General features: G+C 41.4%; 1 protein-coding gene across 1 annotated transcript in view; it reads right to left on the reverse strand.

Annotated features, from left to right (window-relative positions):
* The window catches only part of AEBP1 (AE binding protein 1), a 98,464-nt gene that overhangs the window by 2,076 nt on the left and 70,597 nt on the right, over positions 1-25,791 (reverse strand). Inside the window, exons 12-21 of the mRNA XM_089692458.1 lie at positions 24,533-24,672; positions 24,341-24,425; positions 19,075-19,219; positions 18,383-18,471; positions 18,175-18,298; positions 12,629-12,825; positions 10,705-10,884; positions 10,227-10,614; positions 6,196-6,335; positions 2,424-2,523 (exon numbers count right to left, since the gene is read on the reverse strand). Coding sequence (XP_089548584.1) covers positions 2,424-2,523; positions 6,196-6,335; positions 10,227-10,614; positions 10,705-10,884; positions 12,629-12,825; positions 18,175-18,298; positions 18,383-18,471; positions 19,075-19,219; positions 24,341-24,425; positions 24,533-24,672 — 1,588 coding nt within the window. The remainder of the gene's footprint in view (positions 1-2,423; positions 2,524-6,195; positions 6,336-10,226; positions 10,615-10,704; positions 10,885-12,628; positions 12,826-18,174; positions 18,299-18,382; positions 18,472-19,074; positions 19,220-24,340; positions 24,426-24,532; positions 24,673-25,791) is intronic.

A 25,791-nucleotide genomic window follows, 5' to 3' on the forward strand; every position in this document is an offset into this window, starting at 1 on the left:
GCTCAGCGCTGTACATTACAAAGGGAGACAGAACATGCGACAGTACAATAACAATACAATGTGATACACGAGGGGTTCGAGGGCCCTGCTCCTTCGAGCTTACAATCTAGGAGGGAGGGGATAGTGGTACAGGAGGAGATAGCTGTGGGGGATTGGGTGGTAGGAGGAGTGGAGGAGGTCGGCAATTAGCAGGGGGTGGGGTAGGCTTCCCTGAAGAGGTGGGTTTTCTGGGTGCGCTTAAAGGAGAGGAGAGTAGATGATAGTCTGTTGGATTGCGGTAGGGTGTTCCAGAGGATGGGTGACGCCCTGGAGAAATCCTGGAGGCGTGCATGGGAGGAGGAGACCAGGGAACTAGAGAGAAGGAGGTCTTGTGAGGAGCGGAGTGTGCGTGTTGGGTGGTACTTGAATATTAGGTCGGTGATGTAATTTGGGGCAGTATGATGGACAGCTTTGTACATCAATGTTAGAATTTTGAATTTGATCCGTTGTGCAATCGGAAGTCAGTGGAGGGATTGGCAGAGGGGGGTGGCGGAAACGGAGCAGTTGGTAAGGTGAATGAGTCTGGCTGCTGTATTCAGGATCGACTGAAGCGGGGATAGCCTGTGGCGAGGCAGGCCAGTGAGGAGGAAGTTGCAGTAGTCCAGTAGTGATATGATGAGGGAGTGGATGAGCTGTTTAGTGGTTTCTGGGGTTAGGAACGTGCGGATTTTGGCGATGTTGTGGAGGTGGAGTCTGCATGAGTTTGTTAGTGATTGGACTTGGAGCTGGAAGGATAGGTTGGGGTCCAGAATGACACCAAGTTCTCTGGCCTGCGGGGCGGGCCTGATAGTGGCATTGTTGGACGTGATGGAGAAGTCAATGGGGGGTGGTGTGCGGGCTGGGGGGAAGACTAGGAGCTCGGTTTTGGAGAGGTTCAGTTTAAGGAAGTAGAGCGACATCCAATCTGATATCTCGTTTAGTAGGTTTGTGATTCAGGCGGAGACTGAGGGGGTGAGGCGAGGGGTTGAGAGATAGGTTTGTGTGTTGTCGGCATAGAGGTGGTAGTTGAAGCCGTGAGAGTGTATGAGCTGGCCAAGGGAGGAGGTGTAGATGGAGAAGAGAAGGGGCCCAAGGACGGAGCCTTGAGGGACCCCAACAGAGAGGGGGTGTGAGGGGGAGGTGGTAGCGTTATAGGTAACGCTGAAGGAGCGTTGTGATAGGTAGGACAAGAGCCAGGGTCGTTGGAGAGTTTGAGTAAGGCAGTTTTAGTTGAGTGTAGGGGACGGAAGCCGGACTGTAGGGGATCGAGGAGGTTGTTGTCGTTGAGGTGAGAGCTTAGGTGATTGTAGACTAAGCGCTCGAGGAGTTTGGATGTGAATGGGAGCAGGGAGATGGGTCTGAGGTTGTTCGGGTCATTGGAGTCCAGGAAGGGCTTTTTAAGTATGGGAGTGATGTGCGCGTGCTTCAGAGAGGAGAGGAATGCGCCGGAAGAGAGGGAGAGATTAAAGATCTGGGTGAGGGAGCGTAGGATGGAGGGGGAGGGAGGTCGTAGGAGTTGGGAGGGGATAGGGTCGAGGGGGCAGGTGGTGAGGCGGGCATCAGAGAAGACCTTGGTGACCTCCTCGATGGTAGTAAGGTCGAAGGTGTGGAGTGTTGAGGGGGCTTCAGTGTGAGGAATGTTAGGTGGGGTGGAGGTCAGAGCAGTGGTGAGGCGGAGGGAGAGGGGTGATGAGGGGGTAGCTGTGTGAGAGGGGACGGGTTTGGAGGGAGTTTGAGCAGCGGCGATGTCCCTGCAAATTGTGTCAATCTTGTTTTTGAAGTGATTGGCAATCTCAAGGGCGGTGAATGAGGTGCTGGGTGGAGGTGGGGTCGGAGAGAGCAGAGAGTTAAAGGTGGAGAAGAGTCGGCAAGGATTGGAGGAGAGGGTCTTGATGAGGGTCAGGAAGTAGGCTTGTTTCGCAGCGTGGAGGGAGGAGTTGTAGGTGTGGAAGGCAGATTTATAGAGGGTGAAGGCTTGTTGGGATATATTTGGGAAAGCTTTGAGACGAGCAGTTTCCTTAATGTGAAAAAAAGGGGGAAAAAATGCAATTCTGCAATATTATTAATATGCTTTGCATAGTAACAGCATCCAACACTGCTCTCTCCAAAGTAGCCACTGTAACAGAGGCTTCTAGTGTATGAACCAAATCACCAGACTACAAGCTGAGAGCATTCACTAGAGTGATGTATATATCTTTACATGGAAAAGATCACTCTTTTTCTGTTTACCCAGCAGTATAAGGTGAAGTATTTGCACTGTGTGACAGAAATGTACACTTCCATAGGATTTATCTTGTTCTTTATCCATCCAAGTATGTACCAGATATGGTGCATGATCCACTTTTGGGAAACCACTGGTTTACAAGTTACAATATAATTTACTATGAGCTTGTGTGTCTCCTTACCTGTTGTCACATCATGGTTTATTTCTGCCACTGAGATGGTAGCATTGGCAATCGGTTCCCCATGTCGATCTGTTACAATGCCTTTAATGCCGCGGTGAACCTTTTAGAGTAAGCAGAAATCAGTATACTTATAGACAGTGCAAGGCAATCTGTTGTCTTCTAGAGCAGTCTTTCTAGAGTGCCTTGAGGTTTCATCAGGGGTGCCTTGGCAAAATGTCTAAATTGCCCAAAACGTGTATACTAGTCAGTGGGTGGAACAAGCCTGCCTTTTAGTTACACAAAGCCACAGGCTTTCATTGTGCGCTATTACGGCTTTCTAGCCGCCAGCGTCCTGACAACCAATGACATCATCACTTGATAAGGGGGACGTTGGTCATCTTCACAGCATTCTTGTTTGACCCTCGCCTGCACCTCTCCATCAGCACTGAGGTTACATTAGCTCAGTGATGGAGAAAAGGGAGAAAAAAGGGAGGGAGAAGAGAAACACTGGAATACCAGCCAGTACCAGTGTGCAAAAGTGCATTTGCTTTGGAAGAATAAATCACATCTAATGTGTGGATGTTGAGGCGTTATATAAAACTATTAGAATAGTTTTTCACATTTTAGAATGGGGTGCCTCAAGACAGTCCATAATTTTAAAGGGTGCCTCGACACTGTCCATAATTTTAAAGGGTGTCTCGAGACTCCATAATTTCAAAGGGTGCCTCGACACTGTCCATAATTTTAAAGGGTGTCTCGAGACTCCATAATTTCAAAGGGTGCCTCGACACTGTCCATAATTTTAAAGGGTGTCTCGAGACTCCATAATTTTAAAGGGTGCCTTGACTGAAAAAAGGTTGAGAAACACTGTTCTAGAGAATATATTTTGGTTGCTAAAAGATCTCATGTACTCAAACTTGCTGTAGAAGGTGGTTTGCACTTATTTAGTCAAGTCACAAAACATGTCTCCATAAAAAAATGGTCATAATTTGTTCACTGATTTGCCTACAGTAAGAGAAATGGGACTGCTTGCTATAGAATGGGGCGGCTCGAACATCATCTTTGCTTTTTGCACTAGCATTACACTAGAGGTCGATAAGTTTTTTTTATTTAAGGAGAACTCTTCTTCCAGCTTGCACAGGTCACTTAATCAGTATTTTCTACAACTGTTGCTACTGATGTATATCCTGGGCTGTAGGCAATCATTAGTGGAACATAGTGGAGAAACACCAACCTTAGGCATAGTATCTGCAGCATAATACTAGAAATAACTTGGAAATGCAGTTACCTATAATAAGCAAAGTAGTTTTACCACAATGGGATTGGCCATCTGAAATCTGACTACTATGCATTAATATACTTTGCACATCATTCATTCTATCTACACTGCCCTAATGAATGAGCCTACTTTGGCATAGTTTAGGAAAGCTTTGATGATGAACTATTGTTTCTTAAAATTTTGTTTTCTAATGGCAGATGTGTTTAGCTCCTTAAAGTGAACTCATCCGATCTTTACCATTACCTGTATTTGTCTACAAATTAGTAATTCTAGGTGCAGGCTATATACAGGACCCCCAAGTCGATTTAAAGTGTAAAGGCTGAAGGTTTTTTACATTTATGCATTCTAGCATGAAGGTAAAAAACCTTCACTATGCAGCCCCTCAGTACTAATACCTGATCCAGTGCTGTCCCGGCTTTCTGCCCCATTGGCTCAGAGACAGCAGTGGGAGCCATTGACGACTGTCAACACAGCCAGTGGGGCTCAAGCCTGCTGGCAAGGGGGAGGAGCCAGGAGCGCTGTCAAGGGACCCAAGAAGAAGAGGATCGGGAATGTGCAGAGCTTTGTTGTTTTTTTTTCTTTGTTTGTGGTGTCCCATTGGAGAGATATCCCTTCACATTCTTTTTCAGAGACACAAGTGGAAGTGAAAAAAACCTTTCAAAAGTGAATTCACTTTTTCACAGATGTTACTGAAAAAAAGTGTCTCCACCTGGAATATTTCCACACTATTGCTGTTCTGGTGGCACTCAAAATTTTAGATTTTCCCTCACTTTTAGGCCCTGTTCACACTTGAGTGTTTTTCAGCTCAACACTCAGAAATGCTCAATAAGGAAAATCCCATTCATTTCAATTGCCCCTGTTCACATTTGAGTGCTTGTTGCTCAAAAAAAGTACATGTGCTAATTTTCAGGCAGATTTTAGCATTTTTGTCCCCATAGATTTAAATAGAAAATGCTTGAATGGCAAAAAATGAGCATTATTTTCAAGCGTTTTCAGCTCAAACAGTAGCTTCTCTCCCCTTTTCTAGCATCACTCCACACCTTATAAACACATATCTTGTGATCAAAATGGAGGAGATTCTGCTTCTGGAAGCTGAGACATTCATTGCTCTCATTCGTGGCCACCCCTTCATCTATGATCCCATGGATCTCCATTTTATGGCCTCATGCACACTGAATGTTTTTACGTTTTTGCAGACGCTTGTAGGGGCATCAGGCATTTTTTTTCTGCCTCTGGACTCCCCTGCATGTTATCCTATGTGTCTATACATACATAAGCTTTTAGTGGCAGGAGAGTTTAGAGGCAGTAAAAAAAAAAAAAAACACTGCCAGTGCGTCCAGGAGCAAAAGAGCTTTGGCAGAAAAAACAATTGATGCTGCTAAATGCACCCAAACGCTAGGTTCATTTAGTACTTGAGGGTTTATTCATTTTAATAGCCAGAATAAATTATTATTCTGGCCGATGAAAAAATTAACGTCCAAACTCTTGACGCCTGTAAATGTGCCTAAAAGCTTGTAAAAGCTTTAGACACTTTTACAAGCATCAGGCTTTTTTTCTGCTAAAACGCTGCTGCCAGGAGGAAAGACTTCTAGGAGAGTTTGCAAAACGTCCTGTGTGCATGAGGACTAAGAACCATCAGAGCCTGTGACGAAGCGGCAAAAAACTTGCTGCTCCAGTGGAACAGCTACACTGCTTCCTAGTTCAAGGAATTTCTATTGGCCACAGCAAAAATGTCTAAGTGAAATGAATATTAGCAAGTCTGCTAAAAAAAAACACTTGAAAACGCTCAGCTTAGTGTGAATGTAGCCTAATCTCTGTGACAATGGTCACCAGGACGAATATTGTGAATCTCCCCAGAGGGGACATACACGGCACTAAAAATTCTACAGGAATTCTTGCATTTCCCTATCCAAAACAAACAAAACAAAAAAAAATTGCTTTAGATAAAGGATAAATTCATCTTTTAGACAAAAATAATAAATGCACATTTTTTTGCAGGTAAAAAAATGTGCGCTTATTATTTTTGTCCAAAGGACCCTGTAAAGCATTGCATCAGAGATCAGTAGATCGCTGATGCAATGCAGGTCTCCTGCAGACCTGTCAGAATATCTGCTTGTCGTACGGGATGTACGAGCAAGCAGATATTCTGATAAGAAGCTTCAATGAACTACTACGACGCTCCACAGCGCTGTAGTATTTGAAAACTACGGCTGCTGGGACTTGCAGTTCATTCACAGAAGTCTGTGAAAGAATGATGTGGAGCCCTGCAGGGTCACGCTGGTTTCAAATTTGACAGATAGTGCAGGGAGACTTCTCTCCATATTATCTGTGTGGGCAGCGCTTGGCAGCTGCTGTTATGGGAGAATGTTACATGTTCCACCCTAAAAACAGGTGGAACATGTTCCCAAAGGTGGACTTATCCTTTAAGGGAATCCTGAAAATATGGTATTTTGAGGAAATTCTATGGCGACAGACAGACCAAGTGATAGGTTGTTGCTGGAGAAGACCACTAACCTGCTCCATGAATGATAGAAGAGCTTCTTTGTTGATCTCCCACTCTTCAGCCAGCTCACTCTCATGTGGGAACTTATCACAGCCAAGATATATGGAGAGCTCTAGACAGTTTGTATGCAGGTAGCTGAAGTCATTCATGCCTTTAAAAAAGAGAATTGGTGTCATGGGAAACAAGTCAGATCAATAAACTTTGACTACACCCACTATCATGCATATACACTCACCGGCCACTTTATTAGGTACACGTGTTCAATTGCTCGGTACACAAATTGCTAATCAGCCAATCACATGGCAGCAACTCAATGCATTTAGGCATGTAGAAGTGGTGAAGACAACTTGCTAAAGTTCAAACCAAGCATCAGAATGGGAAAGAAAGGGTATTTAAGTAACTTTGAACGTGGCATGGTTGGCACAGGCTGGTCTGGATATTTCAAAAACTGCTATGACTAATCTACTGGGATTTTGACGCACAACCATCTCTAGAGTTTACAGAGAATGGTCTGAAAAAGAGAAAATATCCAGTGAAGCGACAGTTGTGTGGACGAAAATGTCTTGAGGTCAGAGAAGAATGGGCAGATTGGTTTGCGATGATAGAAAGGCAACAGTAGCTCATGTCATATGGACCAAAATCTCTGAGGAATGTTTCCCACGCCTTGTTGAATCTACACCATGAGGAATTATGGCAGTTCGGAAGGCAAAAGGGAGTTCAACCCGGTACTAGCAAGGTGTACCTAATAAAGTGGCCAGTGAGTGTATATTTCAACAGTATGTTAACCAATGTGAGCTTTGTGATCCAGCCATGTAGAAATAAAAAGGCATTTTCCTGCTTCTTTGACTAACAAGTTAAATTCACAGCACAGTGTTTCTCAGAAGCCTGGGATGTACTGAGCTAATGCATATATCGTTTATTTATAAACGATATAGGGTCTGGGATTATAAATCCCATTTCAGTCTTTGAAGACATCCTGTAAGGATGTTATTCCACTGCACAGCTTGGTGTCATCTGCAATTTACAAGCTGACCTCAATGCACTGTTTAATTGGGCAACTATGTGGCAAATGAGGTTTAATGTTGATAAATGTAAGGTTATGCACTTGGGGGCTAAGAATATGCATGCATCATACATACTAGGGGGAGTACAACTGGGGGAATCAATGGTGGAGAAGGATCTGGGAGTTCTGGTAGATCACAAGCTTAATAATGGCATACAATGCCAAGCTGCGGTTTCTAAAGTGAGCAAAATCCTCTCCTGTATTAAAAGAGGTATAGACTCCAGAGAGAGAGATATCATATTACCCCGGTACAAATCATTAGTAAGACCTCATCTGGAATATGCAGTTCAGTTTTGGGCACCAATTCACAAAAATAACATTGGGGAACTGGAGAAAGCATAGAGAAGGGCTACCAAACTGATAAGAGGCATGGAGGAGCTCAGCTATGAGGAAAGAATAGAGGAACTGAATTTATTCTCTCTTGAGAAGAGATTAAGGGGGGATATGATCAACATGTATAAATACATCAGTGGTTCATATAGTGAACTCAGGATAGAGTTATTCACCCTGAGGTCATCACAGAGGACAAGGGGGCACTCTTTACATCTGGAGGAAAAGAAATGTGATTTCCAAACACGGAAAGGTTTCTTCACAGTAAGAGCTGTCAAAATGTGGAATAGACTCCCTCAATAGTTGGTTCTGGCCAGCTCAGTGGATTGCTTTAAAAAAAAGGCCTGGATTCTTTCTTAGATACACAGAATATAATTGGATACTAACATTTAAAGGTAAAGTTGATCCGGGGAATATCAGATTGCCTCTCAGGGGATCAGGATGGAAATTATTCCCCTGCAGGAGCAAATTGGACCATGCTTTGCTGGGTTTTTTTGTGTTCCTCTGGATCAACTGTGAGTGTAGAATTATAATTTTTTTTTAATTTTATTTAATGGTTGAACTGGATGAACGTTTGTCTTTTTTCAGCCAATCTAACAATGTTACTACCTAGAATCCTTTAGTGAGCAATAAATTCAATGAACATCTGACGCAGTTGGTGAATAACATTGTAGAAAAGAGAATGACTATTTCCCACAATGGTAATGTGCCAGGATCAGGGTTGAAGCCCCAGGACCTGTGTCTTTTGCAAACAATTCAGCAGTAGTCATGCTGATCCACTGCATGCATTACTTTTTCTGCTATTGAAGTGGAGTATTTTGTTGTTTAAGCTGACCATTCATGGATCGAAATTCAGATGGTTCAGCAGAGTCCAGCTGAATTTCAATCCATGTATATATGGGCAAACATCTTGAATGTATGGGCTGCTTTAGACTCCTAGCCAGACAAGAAGCATTATAGAAGGCCAGCCTTGGTTTCATTTAATCAAGTGGGTGCTGAAATCATCTATCGTAGCAATAGTATTTGAGATGATCAGTTTGTCTGTGTAAGGAATGTCCAAAAAGTAGACCTTGCTGTCTGCCTCATACTGTATCCAAAGCTTAAAGGATAAGCTTACCTTTAGAAAAAAGAACAACAAATGCTCATTTTTTTGCAAGTTAAAAAATGTGTATTTCCTGTTTTTTTTTTTGGGGGGGGGGGGGTTTGCAAAGATTTGCACCAGCGATCTGCAGAACTACAGAAATCCACAAAGGATTTCACTACTTGTAGTTGATTAATTCCCAGAACTCGGTGAATGAATGATGTGGCCCAAAAAGTGACAGCTGGTACGAGGATCTCTTCCCCGCTCTGCTGTAACACAGAGGGCTTGGATTGCCAAGCCGCTGCAGGAGCAAGCAACATGTTCCTCCCTAAAAATGGGCAGAACATGTAACATGTTCCCGAACGTGAACTTCTCCTTTTTAACCATTTAAATGTTATGTCTCGGAACTCATCAGGGAGACATCCCCTCCATTCCTGTCCCTACACCAATACAAGAAATGGGAGGTACAATTGTGACCAGGATTGGAAAGCACAGAGACCAATTAAAACATTGTCAGAAGTTTTAACCATTCCTCACTCTGCAAAAATGTGTTTTTGTGCCTCTATTGGAGAAAGAACTTTTCCCCATAATGACACAGATGACAATTAAAAAAAACTGGGAGAACATTTTCTTGCTCTCTCCATAACAAAGTTAAACAGTTTTGTCTGGAGTTGTGCCTTAAGGCTTGCACTTTGAGAACATTTGTTTGTTTTTTAAAGCACAAATAAAGTTTAAAGCAAACTTGGGGTGGGCTCTTTATTGCAGAAGGGATATGCAATGGGATTGTTTTAATAAAACTGGAGAGTTCAAAATCTGATGCAGTTGTGCACGGTAGCCAATCAGCTCTTAACTTCAATTAAGCTTTGCAAAAAAACTTGGAAGCTGATTGGTTTCTATGCACAGCTGCATCAGATTTTTCACTTTCCAGTTTTAGTAAATCCACCCCATTGTCTCTTCTGCAATAAAATAAACATACCTGCTCAGTTTTTTGTGGAATGTACACTGAGTTGCACCTATGTGGCTCCGTTCACATCCAGGCACATGCCTGTGTGCTGAGATGACTGCTTTCCCACGGATCTGCAAGAGTGATGTAATTCCGCATCGGCCACTCAAGATGGCTGAAGACCAGCACCCAGGGAGAAGATGCCAGAGCCAGCAGGAGACCGCGAGGGTGTCAGACTATTCAAGCAGAAGTAAGTATTTCAGACTTTAGTTCTGCAAAATAGCTATCTAGGAAACTTGTAATTTCACTGTGACCCTGGTATTTTCTGTGAAAGATCTGCAATTATACATTTCTAATATAGTACCATGTTAGAACTGCAACAGTGGTGCAGTTTCAAAATACAATTGTGGTTTTGTGATTATCACACCCTTTCAGGGGCAGGCTGACCATTTGGGCACTCGGGCACGGGGTCAGTAGGGGGCCCCATGAAATGCCCCTGGTACCTTTTTATAGACTTTTTTGGGTCTGGGTGTGGGCAAGGACAGAGGGGCCCCATGATCCCCTATTGCCCCATGAGTTGTCAGTTAGCCTTTGCACCACTCATAACAAAGTTTCCACAACTTACTGCCAGACACTGGTCTCCATTTAGCTCCATTGGCAATGCCCATGCCCTTGGTGTAATCATCTGCATGGCAGCTTCCACGGGCTATATCCCCCATGTTTAGATGGGCTGAAGCATAAGAGATTGCAAGCCACCGGAAAATAGCATGATCGGTCGTTTTGGACACTCCTTCGTCATCCTCTCCATGTACTGCAGACACTTCTTCTTCTTCCTCCTCTTCATCTTCAACGTAAAGCTGATGAGGGCGATACCTGGGCTGCTCTTCCTCTTTTACCGCCCGTGCCATGTCATAGGGGTAGGAGACCAACTTTTCTCCACCTTGTAAATTGGCTCCCAAGACAAATGGATTTTTTTCCATCCAAGCAATGATGGCTTTAGTCTCTAATGCCACCTAAGCAAGAAATATTTTTCAGTTACTGTTGTTTTAGAGCACGCAATTATACAGTTTCACCATCACATACCAGTATCCATAAATACTCACTGTTGCATCCTCTGCCAAAAAACTTTCTGGAATGGGCAAGTTATTGTTTGGTACTCTGTAAGGAACCCACTTCCTGTCCTCAGCTGCCCAGAATCCTGTGTTCAAGTCCGGGAAATTGGTAAAGATATCATAGCCTTCTTCTGTCCAGTGGCCCAGTGCCCAGTTACCAAGTTCGGAGCCCTGTGGGAGGGATAATACATGAAGAATACACATGATGTTTTGATGATTATCTGATATGTCTTTATTGTACATTTTATAAAACTTTGATCCATATAATTTTTCAACTGTTTTTAAGCAATCCTTTATCAGTGTTGAATAAATAATGGCCCAGATACACATACAACTGTAGAGGTGTAAGTTTGAGCAATAGAAAATACATATTTCTGGAATATATGCGCAATTCCTCAGGTTTAGTCTTTTTATGCTGCAAATAAAATAATCCGTTGATCCAGAAATTTGGTGTGCCCTTGACTCCAAGTGGTAAGGAGACAACACTGCCTCTGCTGCACTGAAATCCCAACTAGTGTTGTCAGCACTACCTGCTGGAGTACAGAACACCACCCTTCTCTGTCCCTTTCCATATGAACACATTGATTACTTTCCAAGCAAAACAATGCCACTGCCTTGACTACCAAGAGTCTCTTCACTCACTCTTTGTAGATGTGCCTACATCAGTAAGAATTGTCTTGGGCTAAGCCCATACCTATGCAGGTTGAGTTTGCGCAGTTTCTGCATTGCATTTTGCATTTTTTATGCGTTTTTGCTTTTCTTTTTTAATTTTTTTTTTTATTACTTTTCTTGTTGCTATGCAGATTTAAAATGCAAAACGTAGCAAAAACACAGCAAAAATGCAATACACGCGTTTCCATTGAATTCTATAGAACCAAAAATGTGACTTTTTGGATTCAAAAAAGTCCCTGACCCTTTCCAAAAAACACACCGGGTGAAAATGCGCAGCTGTGAACATGTCCCATAGGAAATCATTTTAAATGGACTGTAGTGCATTTCTGCAAAATGCTGCAGAAAATGCTTAGGTGTGAACCTAGGGTTAGGAAACCCTGCTGATCTCACCTCATAGCCGCTTCTGTGTTTCTGTCAACACATCGCCTTTAGGCCTCTTGCACACTTGTGGTGCCCTCTGAAGAGTGATCTGCATTCGGATCAGATTTTAGAAGGAATATGACCACGGCTGAGATGCTTTAATTGAGTTCAATGTAAGAAGCGATAAAACGCCTAAAAACACACCAAATGAGGCATGTGTAAAACCTTGTCTGGCTGTATTGTTAGGCTTTGGGTGGGTGGCTGAGGGGTGGTAAAACTGGGGGGCTCTTCTGCCTGTTTTAAACTAACCCCCCCCCGCTTGTTGCCAGGCCATTAGGATACAGCAGAAGGAGGTGCTTTTTAACAATGAACTACCTAACAATACTATCAGTATGCAAATGAGGCTGAAAAAGGTTTTAAAATGAAATAAAGAAACAATGCAGTATGTAAAATAAACCAAGAAAATTCACATGGCCATAGGTTTGTAGCTCGAAACATTGAGCAGAGCTCTTTGAAGACACATGGATGACTATACATGAATCAAAATGCAGCTGGTTCAGCAGGGACTGGCCAAATCTTCAACCATGTATGGGCAGGCTGTACAGAAGTCGATCTATTGATTGACTTGTGTTTAACCAGCCTGTCAGGTTTTTCCCAAACAATCAGTGCTGCCGGCTATAGCCTGCAACACTAATTGTGTTTTGTTGACAGCGAAGGATCCCTGTCCGCAGAATACAATAGCTCAGCGAGAGTGATCCTCCCTTCCCCATTGAATGTGTGGATGGGGGAATCAGTTCGGTTTTTTTTCACTCAATCCACTGGCTGAATAAAAAAAAAAAAAAAAAAAAGATTCATTCTATGGCCTGCCTTAGTTTACACTCACCATTGGATTGGCAATCTCATAGCCATCGGGGTTCAATGACGGTATCAAATGAATCCTGGTCTCCTGGACGAGGGTCATAATACGTGGATTGCCATCTCGATATTCTTTGCACATAAACTGCATTAGGAGAAGTAATAATTCACGTCCCAAAACTTCATTCCCATGAAGGCCAGCTGTGTACCTAAACTCCGGCTCTCCTGTGAACAGAAGTTAGACAAATTCTAATTGGCTAAGTAGGATGTTCTTCTGGAACGGACAAGCCTATCCATTCTGTTATTTATTGCCATTTATGGTCTAAATACATATCTGTCAATTGTGAAAAGGTTTATAATTCTGTTCAGATGCTCTTGTGACCCATGCATACCTGTCAGGCAGCATTAGCCATGTCTGCAGCTAGACTACAGTTAGGGCTCATGTACACTGCAGCTGATAAACTGACGTTCAGGAGCTTTTCTGCATTTTTTCAGCAGCCCCTGAACTCTCCCTAATGTTTTCCTATGTGTCCATGTACACATCGTCATTTACAGGCAGTTGAGTTTACAGTCGTTTTTTTGAACGCACCAAACTTGCGTTCAGGAGTAGATTTTATCAGCGTTCCAAATGCTTGTAAATGCGGCTAACTGCATTTATAAGTGTTTGCGTTTAGAAGCATTTTTTAACAGTTCCATATCCAAATGCTGTCCAGAGCCTTTTGTCATCATCAGAAATACATGCAAAGCATTTTCTACGTATTCAAATGGACCTAGTACACCAGCGCAGTCAGTTCCAGGTTTTGCGTGAAGGAAAAAATGGTAGAATGTGCTGCATTATGCTCATGATGGGATCCATAGTGAATACAACCAGAAAAGACAGGTAATCTCAACACATACTGCTCTCTCTGCTTCTGCTCTCTCTATTCCTCTCAAAATGTCAGAAATAGTTATTTTTTTACTGTTTTTCAGTGCATTCTGGGCATTTCGGAAGGTCTTCTGATGTTATCTTTAAAAAACGCTTTTAAAAGCAAACACGCATAAAGACGGTATGCACACGTGGCTAAACAGACGTTTTTTAACCTACGTTTTCCAGCAGTCAGTTTCCATATGTCCCTTGTACATGAGCCCTTAAAGCATGGGTTACCCCAACATTTCATATTTCTGATATGTGCCTGCTGTACCATGTCTCTATCTATCCATTCAGTCGTATCCGACCCTTGGCGATTGCATGGACCATCACTCGTAAGCGACTTTTTCCATGAATTCTCTTAGCAATTATTTTACAGGGTAGGTTGCCAGGTCTTTCCCCAACCCCCACCATGCAGGAGATCCTGCATGGCCAGGGATGAAACTAGGATAATTTAAACAGGAGCCAATTAACCTACCAGCATGTCTTTGGAGTATGGGAGGAAACCGGAGTACCTGGAGGAAACCCACGCGAACACAGGGAGAACATGCAAACTCCATGCAGGAGGCACCATGGTCGGGAATCGAACCCATTTACTGCACAGCAGACGTGCTAACCACTAAGCCACTGTGCCGCCCACTGTACCATGTACTTGTTTTAAAAAGTATCCTATTGTTTTTTAATTGCTTCCTTGAAATACCTATTGATCCTGGCAGTCCCCTTGTTTTCCTATTTCAAACCATCCACACAAGCCATGAGAGAACATCCATCCCAGTATGGTCAGTTTTCAGGCTGTGCTGGGGAACAGCCTGCCTGTCCTCCAGTGATCAGGCTTGTGCTGACACCCCCTCCCAGTGTACAGCTTTCTCCATATTTCCTGTGGACACCTCACTGCAGTCTACATCCCCAGCTCTCTAAGCAGCTGAGAACAGAGGTCATGTGATCATTTATAGAAAAACAAATTTACTTATAATTTTTTTTATATCTATACACAAACGTTTTGCTTTTCATTTGTTATTTTAAACTGAATGGGTTGTTGTACAAGGTAAGGGTTTCCATAAATTTTAGGCAAGGACCCACCCCAATGGCCCAACAATGAACACATAAATGAAGACACATGACTTCACAGGGCTGCTCCTTCGTCTCCTAGTCTATGTACTGCAGTGCAGAGAATTACAGGAGGTTGATGCCAAAACAGATGCAGTGATTGAAGCTAGTTCTGTGAAAGTGCATTTAATGACTGCTTATTCAAAACAAACTGGGTTCATTTTTATTTTAACTTGTTGGAGCTTTAAAAAAACAATTTAAAACATAAAAGTAATGTGTCAGGATGAATATGCCGTTTTTATATGTGATAATGAGCTCATTATATTGCCAGAAGTACTAAAAGACTATTGAGAAATCCCAGTGTAGTAAAAGAAACAGTATTATACTGGCTGTTACATGTTGCCTGCGTGACATCTAGGAGAGGCAAGCACAGCATTCTTCTACTCATGCACTATTAAATGACCTTAATGGGACTCCTCAAATAATTCAGTGTCTCCATTCTAGGTCTCTTAAAATATACCCATTAGAGTATGTAGCTCTTTACTAAAATGTATGTGTGATGGGAGTCACTTTGGGTGGGGGGCCCATGGAAGCCAGCTCACTTTGGAGAGGTGGGGAGACCCCTGTCCCAGCTCCCCATATCTCTCTTATGTGTAAATCACCCTGTGCCAGTTAGGGGTACAGGGTGATCTGTCCTAATATTGTGTGGGCTTTGTCTCAGAATGTGTAGACATGTTTAGGAGATAGGTGGGGTGGGGGTTGTTGATTTCTTCATGTAATGTGGCTGGATCCCATAGTTCTATTGTCTGTCTGGCTTGGGAGCAAACTATCATGGGATTTATGTGTATTAGCTTAGTGGGGGGTATCTCCAGGAGCCCTCCCTCCTGATAGGACTGTCTGCTGGTGTGAAGTTTGAATACCTGTGTGTCTCTTGTTACTAAATGTAGATTGCCTTGTGTCATTATGCAGGGAAGGGGGATTGTCCCCTGAGTGTATATATCTTGTATATGTGTTCAAATAGTCTACCTCCTGGTTTACTTCAAATCTGGTGTCGTCTGGTCTTGTATGGTCGGCTGTGGTGTCTGTTGTCAGTGTTCGGACGGGGAAGCAGTATTCTGACAGAAGTACTCAAGCGCAGTCTAGGTCGGTTCCGTTACAGCATGTCAAGCCAATATGTTTTCTAGTTTCGGACAGAGTGGGGGTTGATTAGAACTGCTGTCAGGGTTTTACTGCTATTTGGGGCTCTATGAGATTTAAAGTGTTACTAAATCCAGGACCCTGCATTCATAATATCTGGTCTCCCACAGTACACAGAACATGAAAATGCAATTATTTTAGTAAATATAAACTGCTAAATACCTTTTCTCATCAGCAGTCTTTTAACTTCTATCAGTGTCCAGCAGAGCACTGGTTAAAGCTTGTAGGAGTAGTTTTCATTCTCCCCCGATTGTCCTATGAGGCTGCATGACCCCTGACCTTCTGTCTGAACAGTGCTGATTGGCCCTGTGCTGATCACATGCAGAAAAAAAAACCCTCTAGCAATAAACACCAAACTGAGCATGTGCAGCTTGCCCCCAAGGCTCTGTTCTATCAGCAGATAGATTGGGGACAGTAAGAGAAGGGGAGGATCAGAAAAGACAGCATCAAACATCCTTTTTGTGGAGGATTAACCCTTAGGTTCCACAGTGACTATAACAAGCATGCTTTATATCATATACAGACTGATTTTACTGTTGTGGGTTTAGTAACACTCTAACTTCATTTCCTGACCTACTGACAGTGGTTTCGCTAGACAGTGAGAGACACATAAGTAATTGACCTAAGGCGCTTCTTGTTGTTTTAATGCTTTTGAGAATATTACACTATATTTTTTTTCTTTTTTACACTGATCGAATTGTGTGGAAAATCCTTCTATTGGAGCATTCTTCTGGGCAGTGGAACCCTTATTGGCAGGATATATAATATCCACAAAGCGTATTTGACTCTTAGTCACTGAGAGTCCACTATATTTGGTGAGTGCAGTATATGTTGGTGATCACGGATGGTGTTTATACATTGACGTTTTCTGCATACGGCACTTTTTATTTCTTTGGAGCACATTGGATTTAGCATATCTTCATTTATTGCATTGGGACTTTTATTTTTTGCACTTTTGATTTGGACATTACTTTATATATTTTTTCATATATTTTTCATTAGTTTTGTGATTTATTTATTTAAAAAATGTTTGCGCTGTTTTTTATTTTTTATTTTTACATAAGAAAGTAAAAAATTGACATGGGTACACTGCATGTTGAAATGTGTTTTATATATAAATATATACTTTTTAAATATATTCTTCCGATTTTTTTTAACATATAAAAAAGTAATTTTAACATATATTTTTACATGCATTCCAAAATGTAGATTTGTATTTTTAAAGACATACAGTATATTTGAAATGTATTTTTAAAAATATTTTTCATATATTTTGTAATAAAAACACATTTGAATATGGCCAAAATTGTAGCATTTCAAATATATGTCAATATATTTGGGAAGAATATTTTTAAAATATATTTCAATTATATTTTTCTTCCATATGGGTTGGGTTGTCAGTTTTCGCAAGCAGGCAGCATATAAGTGTTTGGGAATGCAGCCGCTGCACAGCACAGCTGTTATTCCCGATTTGGCAGGCTCATGGGTGAGTGGCTGCGAATACACTGGCCTTAACGGCCGTGTGAATGAGGTTTAGCTGATGAAGGAAATGTTGTTTTGGCCCCGAAATGCTTTGGATTGATGAGCAGTCCTTTCATTTGATCCTGGAATAAAGCCCTGGATGTGCCAATTTCTGGGATAGAACTTGTCGTTTTAATATCACAACCTGTGTCTTTCTGTGCCTGTGACAACCGCTCTCCTCACAGGGACAAGAAGTGAGGTGAAGTCTCCCTAGCAGGAAGGGAGAATGTCACCAGCACACCGAGGATCATCAATATGGGTCCAAAAGTTTTAATGAACGATCACATAGTTATAGCAAGGCAACGTTTCAGAGTCTCACAGGACCCCTTCATCAGGCATCAGGCACATACCTGATGAAGGGGTCCTGTGAGTCTCTGAAACGTTACCTTGCTGTAACTATGTGATCGTTCATTAAAACTTTTGGACCCATATTGATGATCCTCGGTGTGCTGGTGACATTCTCCATTGCCGATTCTGTTTGGTTCCAGCCGACGGTCGCTGCAGCACCCACTTATACACACAGCAATTTTTAATGCAGGAACTTGTTCGCTTGGATTGTACTCTTGTATCTCCCTAACGGGAACACAGGCAGCACACAAAACAAAAAAACCAAGGATATTGGAGAGCTGGAGAGAATACAGAGAAGGGCAACCAAACTGATAAGAGTAACAGAGGACCTCATCTATGAGGAAAGATTGCTGCAATTATTCACACCCCGCCATGTTTAGCAAAATGCCAAAACTACAGTTGAAATACATCACTAGTTTAAATTGCCTGTATATTGTCATGCATATCAATAAAATTAGGGGCTGAGGTCAGTAAGGGATAGGTATGAGGAACTACGTATACACCAATATCGATTCTCCTGCCATTCTCTGGCTCTGATGAAGAAAATTCCTCACCTATCTCATGTTCTCCTGGGTTATCTGAGATCTCCATGGCATAGATCTTCAGACCTTTAGCTGTCTTTCCGACATTGTATATTCTGGTAATGGTTGGACACTCCTCGTTTACAACCTTCATGAGCTGCAAAAGGATGAACATGGTTGGTAGTTCAGAAGAAAAGCAATAAAAAGTACAACGTCATGGTTTAGTCTGCGATTAGCTCACCTGTCTCAAATCTTTGTAGTTATGATGCCGGAAATCCAGGTTATCTGAGGAGGTTATCACTTCATTTTGGCTATAGTAGCTGACCACATCTGATAGGAAAGAGAACATAGGTGATCAGAAACAAACTCAAATCATTAAGCTATAACGACTGTCATAATGACTATTTTCTGCAGTGAGAACTGAAAATAACATTCACATGGTTAAAAAAAAATGATCATTATAGCAAATAACACAAGCAATTTAAAAGTGAATTGAGTCCCAGCTGACGCACATATTACTGGTACATTTTCATGTACAGTTGCATAGAAATATAAATGCAAAATGTACATGACTGCATGGTAGGGACATTAAACAGTAAGTTCCATCAGGGACTGTGACTGATGTAAAAGGTTCAGTGCAGTGGCGGACTGACAACTCATGGGGCCCCCGGGCAATAGGGGATCATAGGTCCCCTGTTTCCTTGCCCACACCCAAAAAAGCCTATGAAACAGTCAATGAAAGGTACCAGGGGCATCTCATGGGGCCCCCTACTGACCCCGGGCCCTCAGGCAGCGCCCGAGTGCTCAAACGGTCAGTCCACCCCTGGTTCAGTGATTCCTGTAAAGGGCTGTAGAGAGATGATATATAAAGAAACAGAAACATTTTTGCTGTAGTATGCATGCAGTATAACCATTTGTGTATGTTGATCTTACTTGAAATAGGGCACCCCAAGACCTCAATTCGCATGCACAGACTACCGTTCCATGTCTGCGGGTAGATACGGATAAATCTTGCTGCCACAGGTTCAGGAAAATCTGTCTGCACTGGTGTGTCCTTGTCTACATTTCCAAAGAACATCTGCAATGACAAAGACAACCTTCAGAATAACTTTTTTTTTGCTTTTGATAAATATTGATCAAAGGGCCAATTTACTGTCCTTCAAACTTTATGGGGGCCGGACTGTGGACAGTGGGAGTAGAAAATGTCCTAGTGGGAGTAACCAATTCCCCATCTTTGGTATTAAGGGGAGGAATAGTGCCCCGTTATTGGTATCAGTGGGAGGAATAGTGCCCCATTGTTGGTGTCAGTGGGAGGAATAGTGCCTCATTGTTGGTGTCAGTGGGAGGAATAGTGGCCTGTTATTGGTGTCAGTGGGAGGAATAGTGCCTCATTGTTGGTGTCAGTGGGAGGAATAGTGCCCCATCGTTGGTGTCAGTGGGAGGGATAGTGCCCCATTGTTGGTGTCAGTGGAAGGAATAGTGCCCCATCGTTTATGTCAGTGGGAGGAATAGTGCCCCATCGTTTGTGTCAGTGGGAGGAATTGTGCCCCATTGTTGGTGTCAGTGGGAGGAATAGTGCCCTATTGTTGGTGTCAGTGGGAGGAATAGCGCCCCATTGTTGGGGTCAGTGGGAGGAATAGTGCCCCATTGTTGGTGTCAGTGGGAGGAACAGTGCCTCATCGTTGGTGTCAGTGGGAGGAATAGTGCCCCATCATTGGTGTCAGGGGGAGGAATAGTGCCCCATCATTGGTGTCAGTGGGAGGAATTGTACCCCGTCGTTGGTGTCAGTGGGAGGAATAGTGTGCCATTGTCAGTGGCAGGAACTATGCCCCATTGTTTCTGACAGTTGGGGAATAATGTCCCAAGGGCTGGATAAAAGCAAGCAGAGAGCCACATCCTGCCCCCAGGCCGCAGTTTGGAGATCACTGTTCTAAAGTGTACCACAGTTACAACGTGTAGACGGATATTTTGTAGATTTATCCAAAGCAAATTGGAATGCTGCTCAATGATTATTATTCTGACACTGACAAGACAGCACTAACAATTATTTATGTTTATATCACTGGCTGTTAGTGGAAAAAATCTACACCCTTGTGAATAACAGACTAGAGCACAAAGTGGTTGTCCTCCAGTGCATGTAGAAGTCTTTTACATACTGTGTTCCTTTATGTGTGCCTCACTAACACAATCCTGTGAAAAGAGCTCCAGCAGAAAACATTTGCCCAATAACATGGCACTGTACTTTTCATAGGTTCACATCCAATCATGCTCTATCATGTTCTGTCACTTGCAAAGTTCATTGCAGTATATTCATATATTTGGCCAGACATTCATTCATTTTTTGCATGCCCACTTTCTTCTTTTCCCCTTTGTACATCCAAGGCCAAAATTGCTCTTTTTTTCAGAATTATAAGGTAAGTAGAAAAGGTGGTGGTATCTGTCTAAAGATGTGAGTATAAAAGATTATCTTGAAGGAGCGATGGTATCTAGAAATTCTAGGTAGACTCAGCTCCTTCAACAGAAAGAAAGGGCTGTACAGGCTGGGATAGTGTTAACAATAGGAGATTTTAACTACTTTAAAATGTATTGGTGTATTGGCAGTGCTGGGGCCACAACTGGGAAGACATTTTATAAACTCATCACCACAGGATATTTTTATTTATTACAGGTACTTGTATAGCACCATCAATTTACGCAGTGCTTTACTTATATATTTACATTCACATCAGTCCCTAACCCTCAAGGGGCGTACAATCTAAGGTCCCTAACTCACATTCATACATACACATACTAGGGACAATTTAGACAGGATACAATTAACCTACCAGCATGACTTTGGAGTGTGGGAGGAAACCAGAGTACCCGGAGGAAACCCATGCAGGCATAGGGAGAGCATGCAAACTGGTTGGGATCTGAACCAATGACCTTAGTACTGCCAGGCAGAAGTGCTAACCATTTAGCCAATGTGCTGCCCTTCTAACTTGGAATGATTATCTGTTGGACCACGTACTCTCAAGTAATGCTGAGCGTATTACAGATGTTCATATTAAAACATCTGGGTATTAGTGAAGAACATCATTTAGTTCAATCTTTTAATTTACAAAATACTGCAAAAAGAAAGTAGGGTTGGTAAAACTTCAAAAGAATTGGTAGGTTGCAAAAAGGTGTAAAAAAGAGAAAGCCAGTATATTTATTTAGCTCTGTGTATACCAAGGAAGATGGTGATACCAATGTACAATATGGGGATGGTATTTAACAGGACCTTGTGTCAGAAATATTTTTCATGTTAAAGGCTAAGTTCACTTTTTAAAAATAATAAATGCACATTTTGTAAGTAAAAAAAAATGTGCATTTATATTTTTTTTCTTAGGAGCTTGCAGAGCATTGCACTCCTAATCAAAAGATTGCAGGTGCAATGTCAGGCTCCTGCAGACACTTGGTACAGCTGTCTGTCTGTACCTCCCATATGGGCAGACAGTTACTGAATTGCAGGAAGTGTCAATAAACTATGAGAGCGTTCATCCGCGCCCTTGCAGTTCATTGAGAACTACAAGCCGTCTGCCATGCTGGCAGACAGAACTTGTAGTTCATTCATTCACAGATCTGTGTGAAAGAATGAAGCAGCTGTATGACTAGAGCCCCGCACAGCTGCGCTGTTATGAAATTGTGGGGAAAGGATCCCTCTCCCACTGTCACAATGAGGCATTGGGGATGAGGGGATGCTGTATTAATAACTTCAGTAACTAGTTACTAAATGTGAACGTATCCTTTAAGTGCATGTTTTCTATGTAATATGTATCCTTCTGAAAATGCCTTTATCTGCTTTTCTCTCCAGAAGAATGGAGCCATCTTTGTTCTGGCATTATGCTCAGCATTTCCTTCCAGGACCGAATGGTATAAAGATAAAATGTACAGCTTTTCTGAAAAATGAAACTGTTGCTTTATAAAAAAAAGTGACAGCCGAAAAAAGACCAAAATTAAATATATATAAACATGTGCTTATGAAAATTGTAGTAAATAATAATCAAAATAGAGTGTAAACATAAAGCAGCTGAACACAAAAAACCCTGATACCAGGCAATAAACAATATATACATAAAGTGCAGCGCTTAATAAAGTGACAAATAATTCGTGAAAAAAAAAAAAACAGTGAAAAATGTGTCATAAAAAATAGTCCATCCAAAAATAAAGCAAAAAGTCCCCAGAGGCTGTGATGAAACAAAGGAAATCCAAGGACAGTTGTGTCACCAACCACTTATACGAAAGGCATGACCCCCTGTTAAGATCACCTGGTCAATCGCGCTTTGTTATAAACAACCCAGAAAGCCAGACAATCGGATCCTCCTCCAGATCACCACGTAAGTAAAGTATTTCCAAACAGTGGACCTTAATTAGGGTAGCAAAAAGAGACCAAGTGGTCCATCGAGTCTGCCCGTTTCCATTGGGTCTGCCATTATATTGTGATGGTGTTATGAATGTACGCTGACTGTAAAGTTACTAAAAGTTCCACTTTACAATGGAATTAAACACATCAATTTACCCGTTTGCCTAACTTGTTACATTCTATGTATGCTGCGAATGATAACTGTCAAAGTTGCTTGTGCTCTGAACTGGCAAGTCATCAAATGGCTGGTGTTATAACTATCCACATGTGTAGCACCATGGCATCTGCAACTCAAACAGAGGCTAACATGGCAGCTTCCTTGGCTGTAATCAATAGGATGGTTTAATTCTACTTTAAGGTGAACACAAAAAGACACAATAGCACTCTTCGAAACTGGAGAAAAAGAAGTTTAACCTCAACATGCAAAAGGATTCTTTACTGTAAGAGTTGTGAAAATGTGTAAAAGTCTTTCACAGAAAGTGGTATTAGATGACTCAGCATTTCAAAAAATAATCAAGAATCAGCAAAAACTCTTTTCCTTGTTAGGCTAAACTACTGTAACTGCACTGTGCTTTATAATTAAGGTCTTTTTGCCTTTCTGTTGATCAGTTGAGGTTTTAGACTTTTGAGAATGCATATTTTTTTTAAATTGCTTTGTATATTTTTTTCACCTTCACTAACTGTGAACAGTGCATCAATGAGAATCCTGGCTGCAGTTCTACCTCTGATGACTATCTCCAGGCTAATGGGATATTAAAACAGCAGTGATTGTGAACTCGGCCTTTTGCTAAGATCAAGTGTAGTATCTGTTCTTATCAGTGTCCAGCAGGGGTGCTCCACGGTCGTTCTAGCTTTGCGGGGATGACTGTTTGTATAGTACCCCTGCTGGAATGATGGGGGTCGTGACGGCTAGTACCAGCTGGAACAGAAATCGAGGTGCCCACAGGCTGATGGGGCCCGAGAGTAATTCCCCCGGGAAGACCGGAGGGGCCCAGTTCCTCCTGATTTGAACGGATCTACATTGTCTGGCCAGGAGCCGGGAAGGCAGAAAGTCCGCAAACCAGTGCCCCCTGAGTGGTCTCCTCAGGGGTGCTCTTAGTAACACCTGGGTGTGGGACCCCAACGTGTGAAAAGGCACATGGTCACTGTGTTTAAACACTTTTTCTGCACAGTGCCCTCGGGACCAGGCCTTCTGGCTAAGTTCAGGGCAATTTTTACTACAGGCCTCAGTGCCTTGTCTGTGCACATTTGGCACGACCACTTTTTATTTATTTAATTTATTATTTCTCTCTTTATTACTTTCACTCTTATGTGTGTGTTTTATTTCCTCACAGGATGGAGGGTGTGGGTCCTCGGGCCTACCTTGAAGTCTAGGGGGAGGATGTGTGGCCTTTTGGTTCCTTCTTCCCCTGTCCCTAGGGGGTTTTCTCTTCGGGAGAACCCCCTGGCCAAGTACTGAGTGGCTGGCTTCGGCTGGCCACAAGGAACGGTGGTCCGCCAGGCCTTTTGGCTAGGTGGACCAAATGGGAACCTTGTCCCTGTCAGGAGCTTCGTGCCCTGAGGGATCAGGGTAGAGGTCCATCCCCTTCGGGGGAAGGACAAAGCACACCCCTAAGTGCACTTTTTTGTGTGGTGTTTCGCACTTGCACGTTTTTTGTGATTCACTTACGGGTTTTTCGTTTTTCGCATGTTTGCGGACTTAAAAAAAAAAGATTGTGAACTGAAGGTGCTGCTAGTACTGGATGCAGGACATTTCTTGATGAATAGAGATAGCAGGGATATCAGTATAAGATGTAAAATAATTGACATGCTCACCATCTCTTCATATCCGTTGCTGTATACAACCCAGTTCTGGCTGTCGTTACTGAAGCCCACATAGAAAGAGGTCACAAAGTCATCACTGTCAGAGAAAAGGATATAGAGAATGAATGTTTCAGCATCAGCACACCACTCCATATATAAAGACAATGTTCTGTATCTGTATATAGACCAAAGACATGTACTCACTGGATAAGAGAGTCCCGGCCCTGTGTTATAATGCCAGTGAATAATGTGGTTCTTCGCGTGTCCACTTCTAACCACTGAACCAGACTGTCATCTTCTGCACACCAAGCACCATCAAAGAAGTCATCTTCATTAGTACCTGCCTAGAAGGGAGCCACAGGCTGGTTAAAAGGAGGAAATAATCTGTAACTGACACGAGGTTCAATTGATAAGATTTTGTCATTGTAATACTAGTAGTGAATAATCAGAAAAATAATTGTTCTCTTTTTAAACCAAGACACCCATATGGAAGAAAAATATATTTGAAATATATTTTAAAAATATTCTTCCCAAATATATTGACATATATTTGAAATGCTACACTTTTGGCCATATTCAATATATTTAAAAAAAAATTTAAATTTATATATATATATATATATATATATATATATATATATATATATATATATACACACACTGTATGTTGAAATGCGTTTTTATTACAAAACATATGACATATTTTTAATAATACATTTCAAATATACTGTATGTCTTTCAAAATACAAATCTACATTTATGTAATGCATTTACAAATATATGTAAAAATATATGTTAAAATGACTTTTTTATATGTTAAAAAAACCTGAAGAATATATTTTAAAAAATATATTTTTAAAAATATATTTTTTAAATATATTCTTCAGATTTTTTTTAACATATAAAAATCATTTTAACATATTTTTACATATATTTGTAAATGCATTCCAAAAATGTAGATTTGTATTTTTAAAGACATACAGTATATTTAAAATGTATTTTTGAAAATACAATTCATATATTTTGTAATAAAACGCATTTCAACATACAGTATACATATCTTTATTGAAATTTTACATATATTTGTAAATGCATTCCAAAAATGTAAATTTGTATTTTTAAAGATATACAGTATATTTGAACTGTATTTTTAAAAATATTTTTCATGTATTTTGTAATAAAAACGCATTTCAACATGCAGTGTATATATATATATATATATATATATATATATTTTATATATATATATATATATAATATATATAATTTTTTTTTAATTGAAATATACTGAATATGGCCAAAATTTTAGCATTTCAAATATATGTCAATATATTTGGGAAGAATATTTTTAAAATATATTTCAAATATATTTTTCTTCCATGTGGGCATTTATTATTTCAGGCCTATGTTGTAGCAATTTTGCTATGGGTTTGTACAGTTTTGCAAAATCATTTATCTTATTT

The sequence above is a fragment of the Staurois parvus genome, unplaced genomic scaffold (assembly GCF_062004578.1).
Source record: "Staurois parvus isolate SC_StPar_1 unplaced genomic scaffold, SC_StPar_1.0 ptg000586l, whole genome shotgun sequence".
Taxonomy (NCBI): domain Eukaryota; kingdom Metazoa; phylum Chordata; class Amphibia; order Anura; family Ranidae; genus Staurois; species Staurois parvus.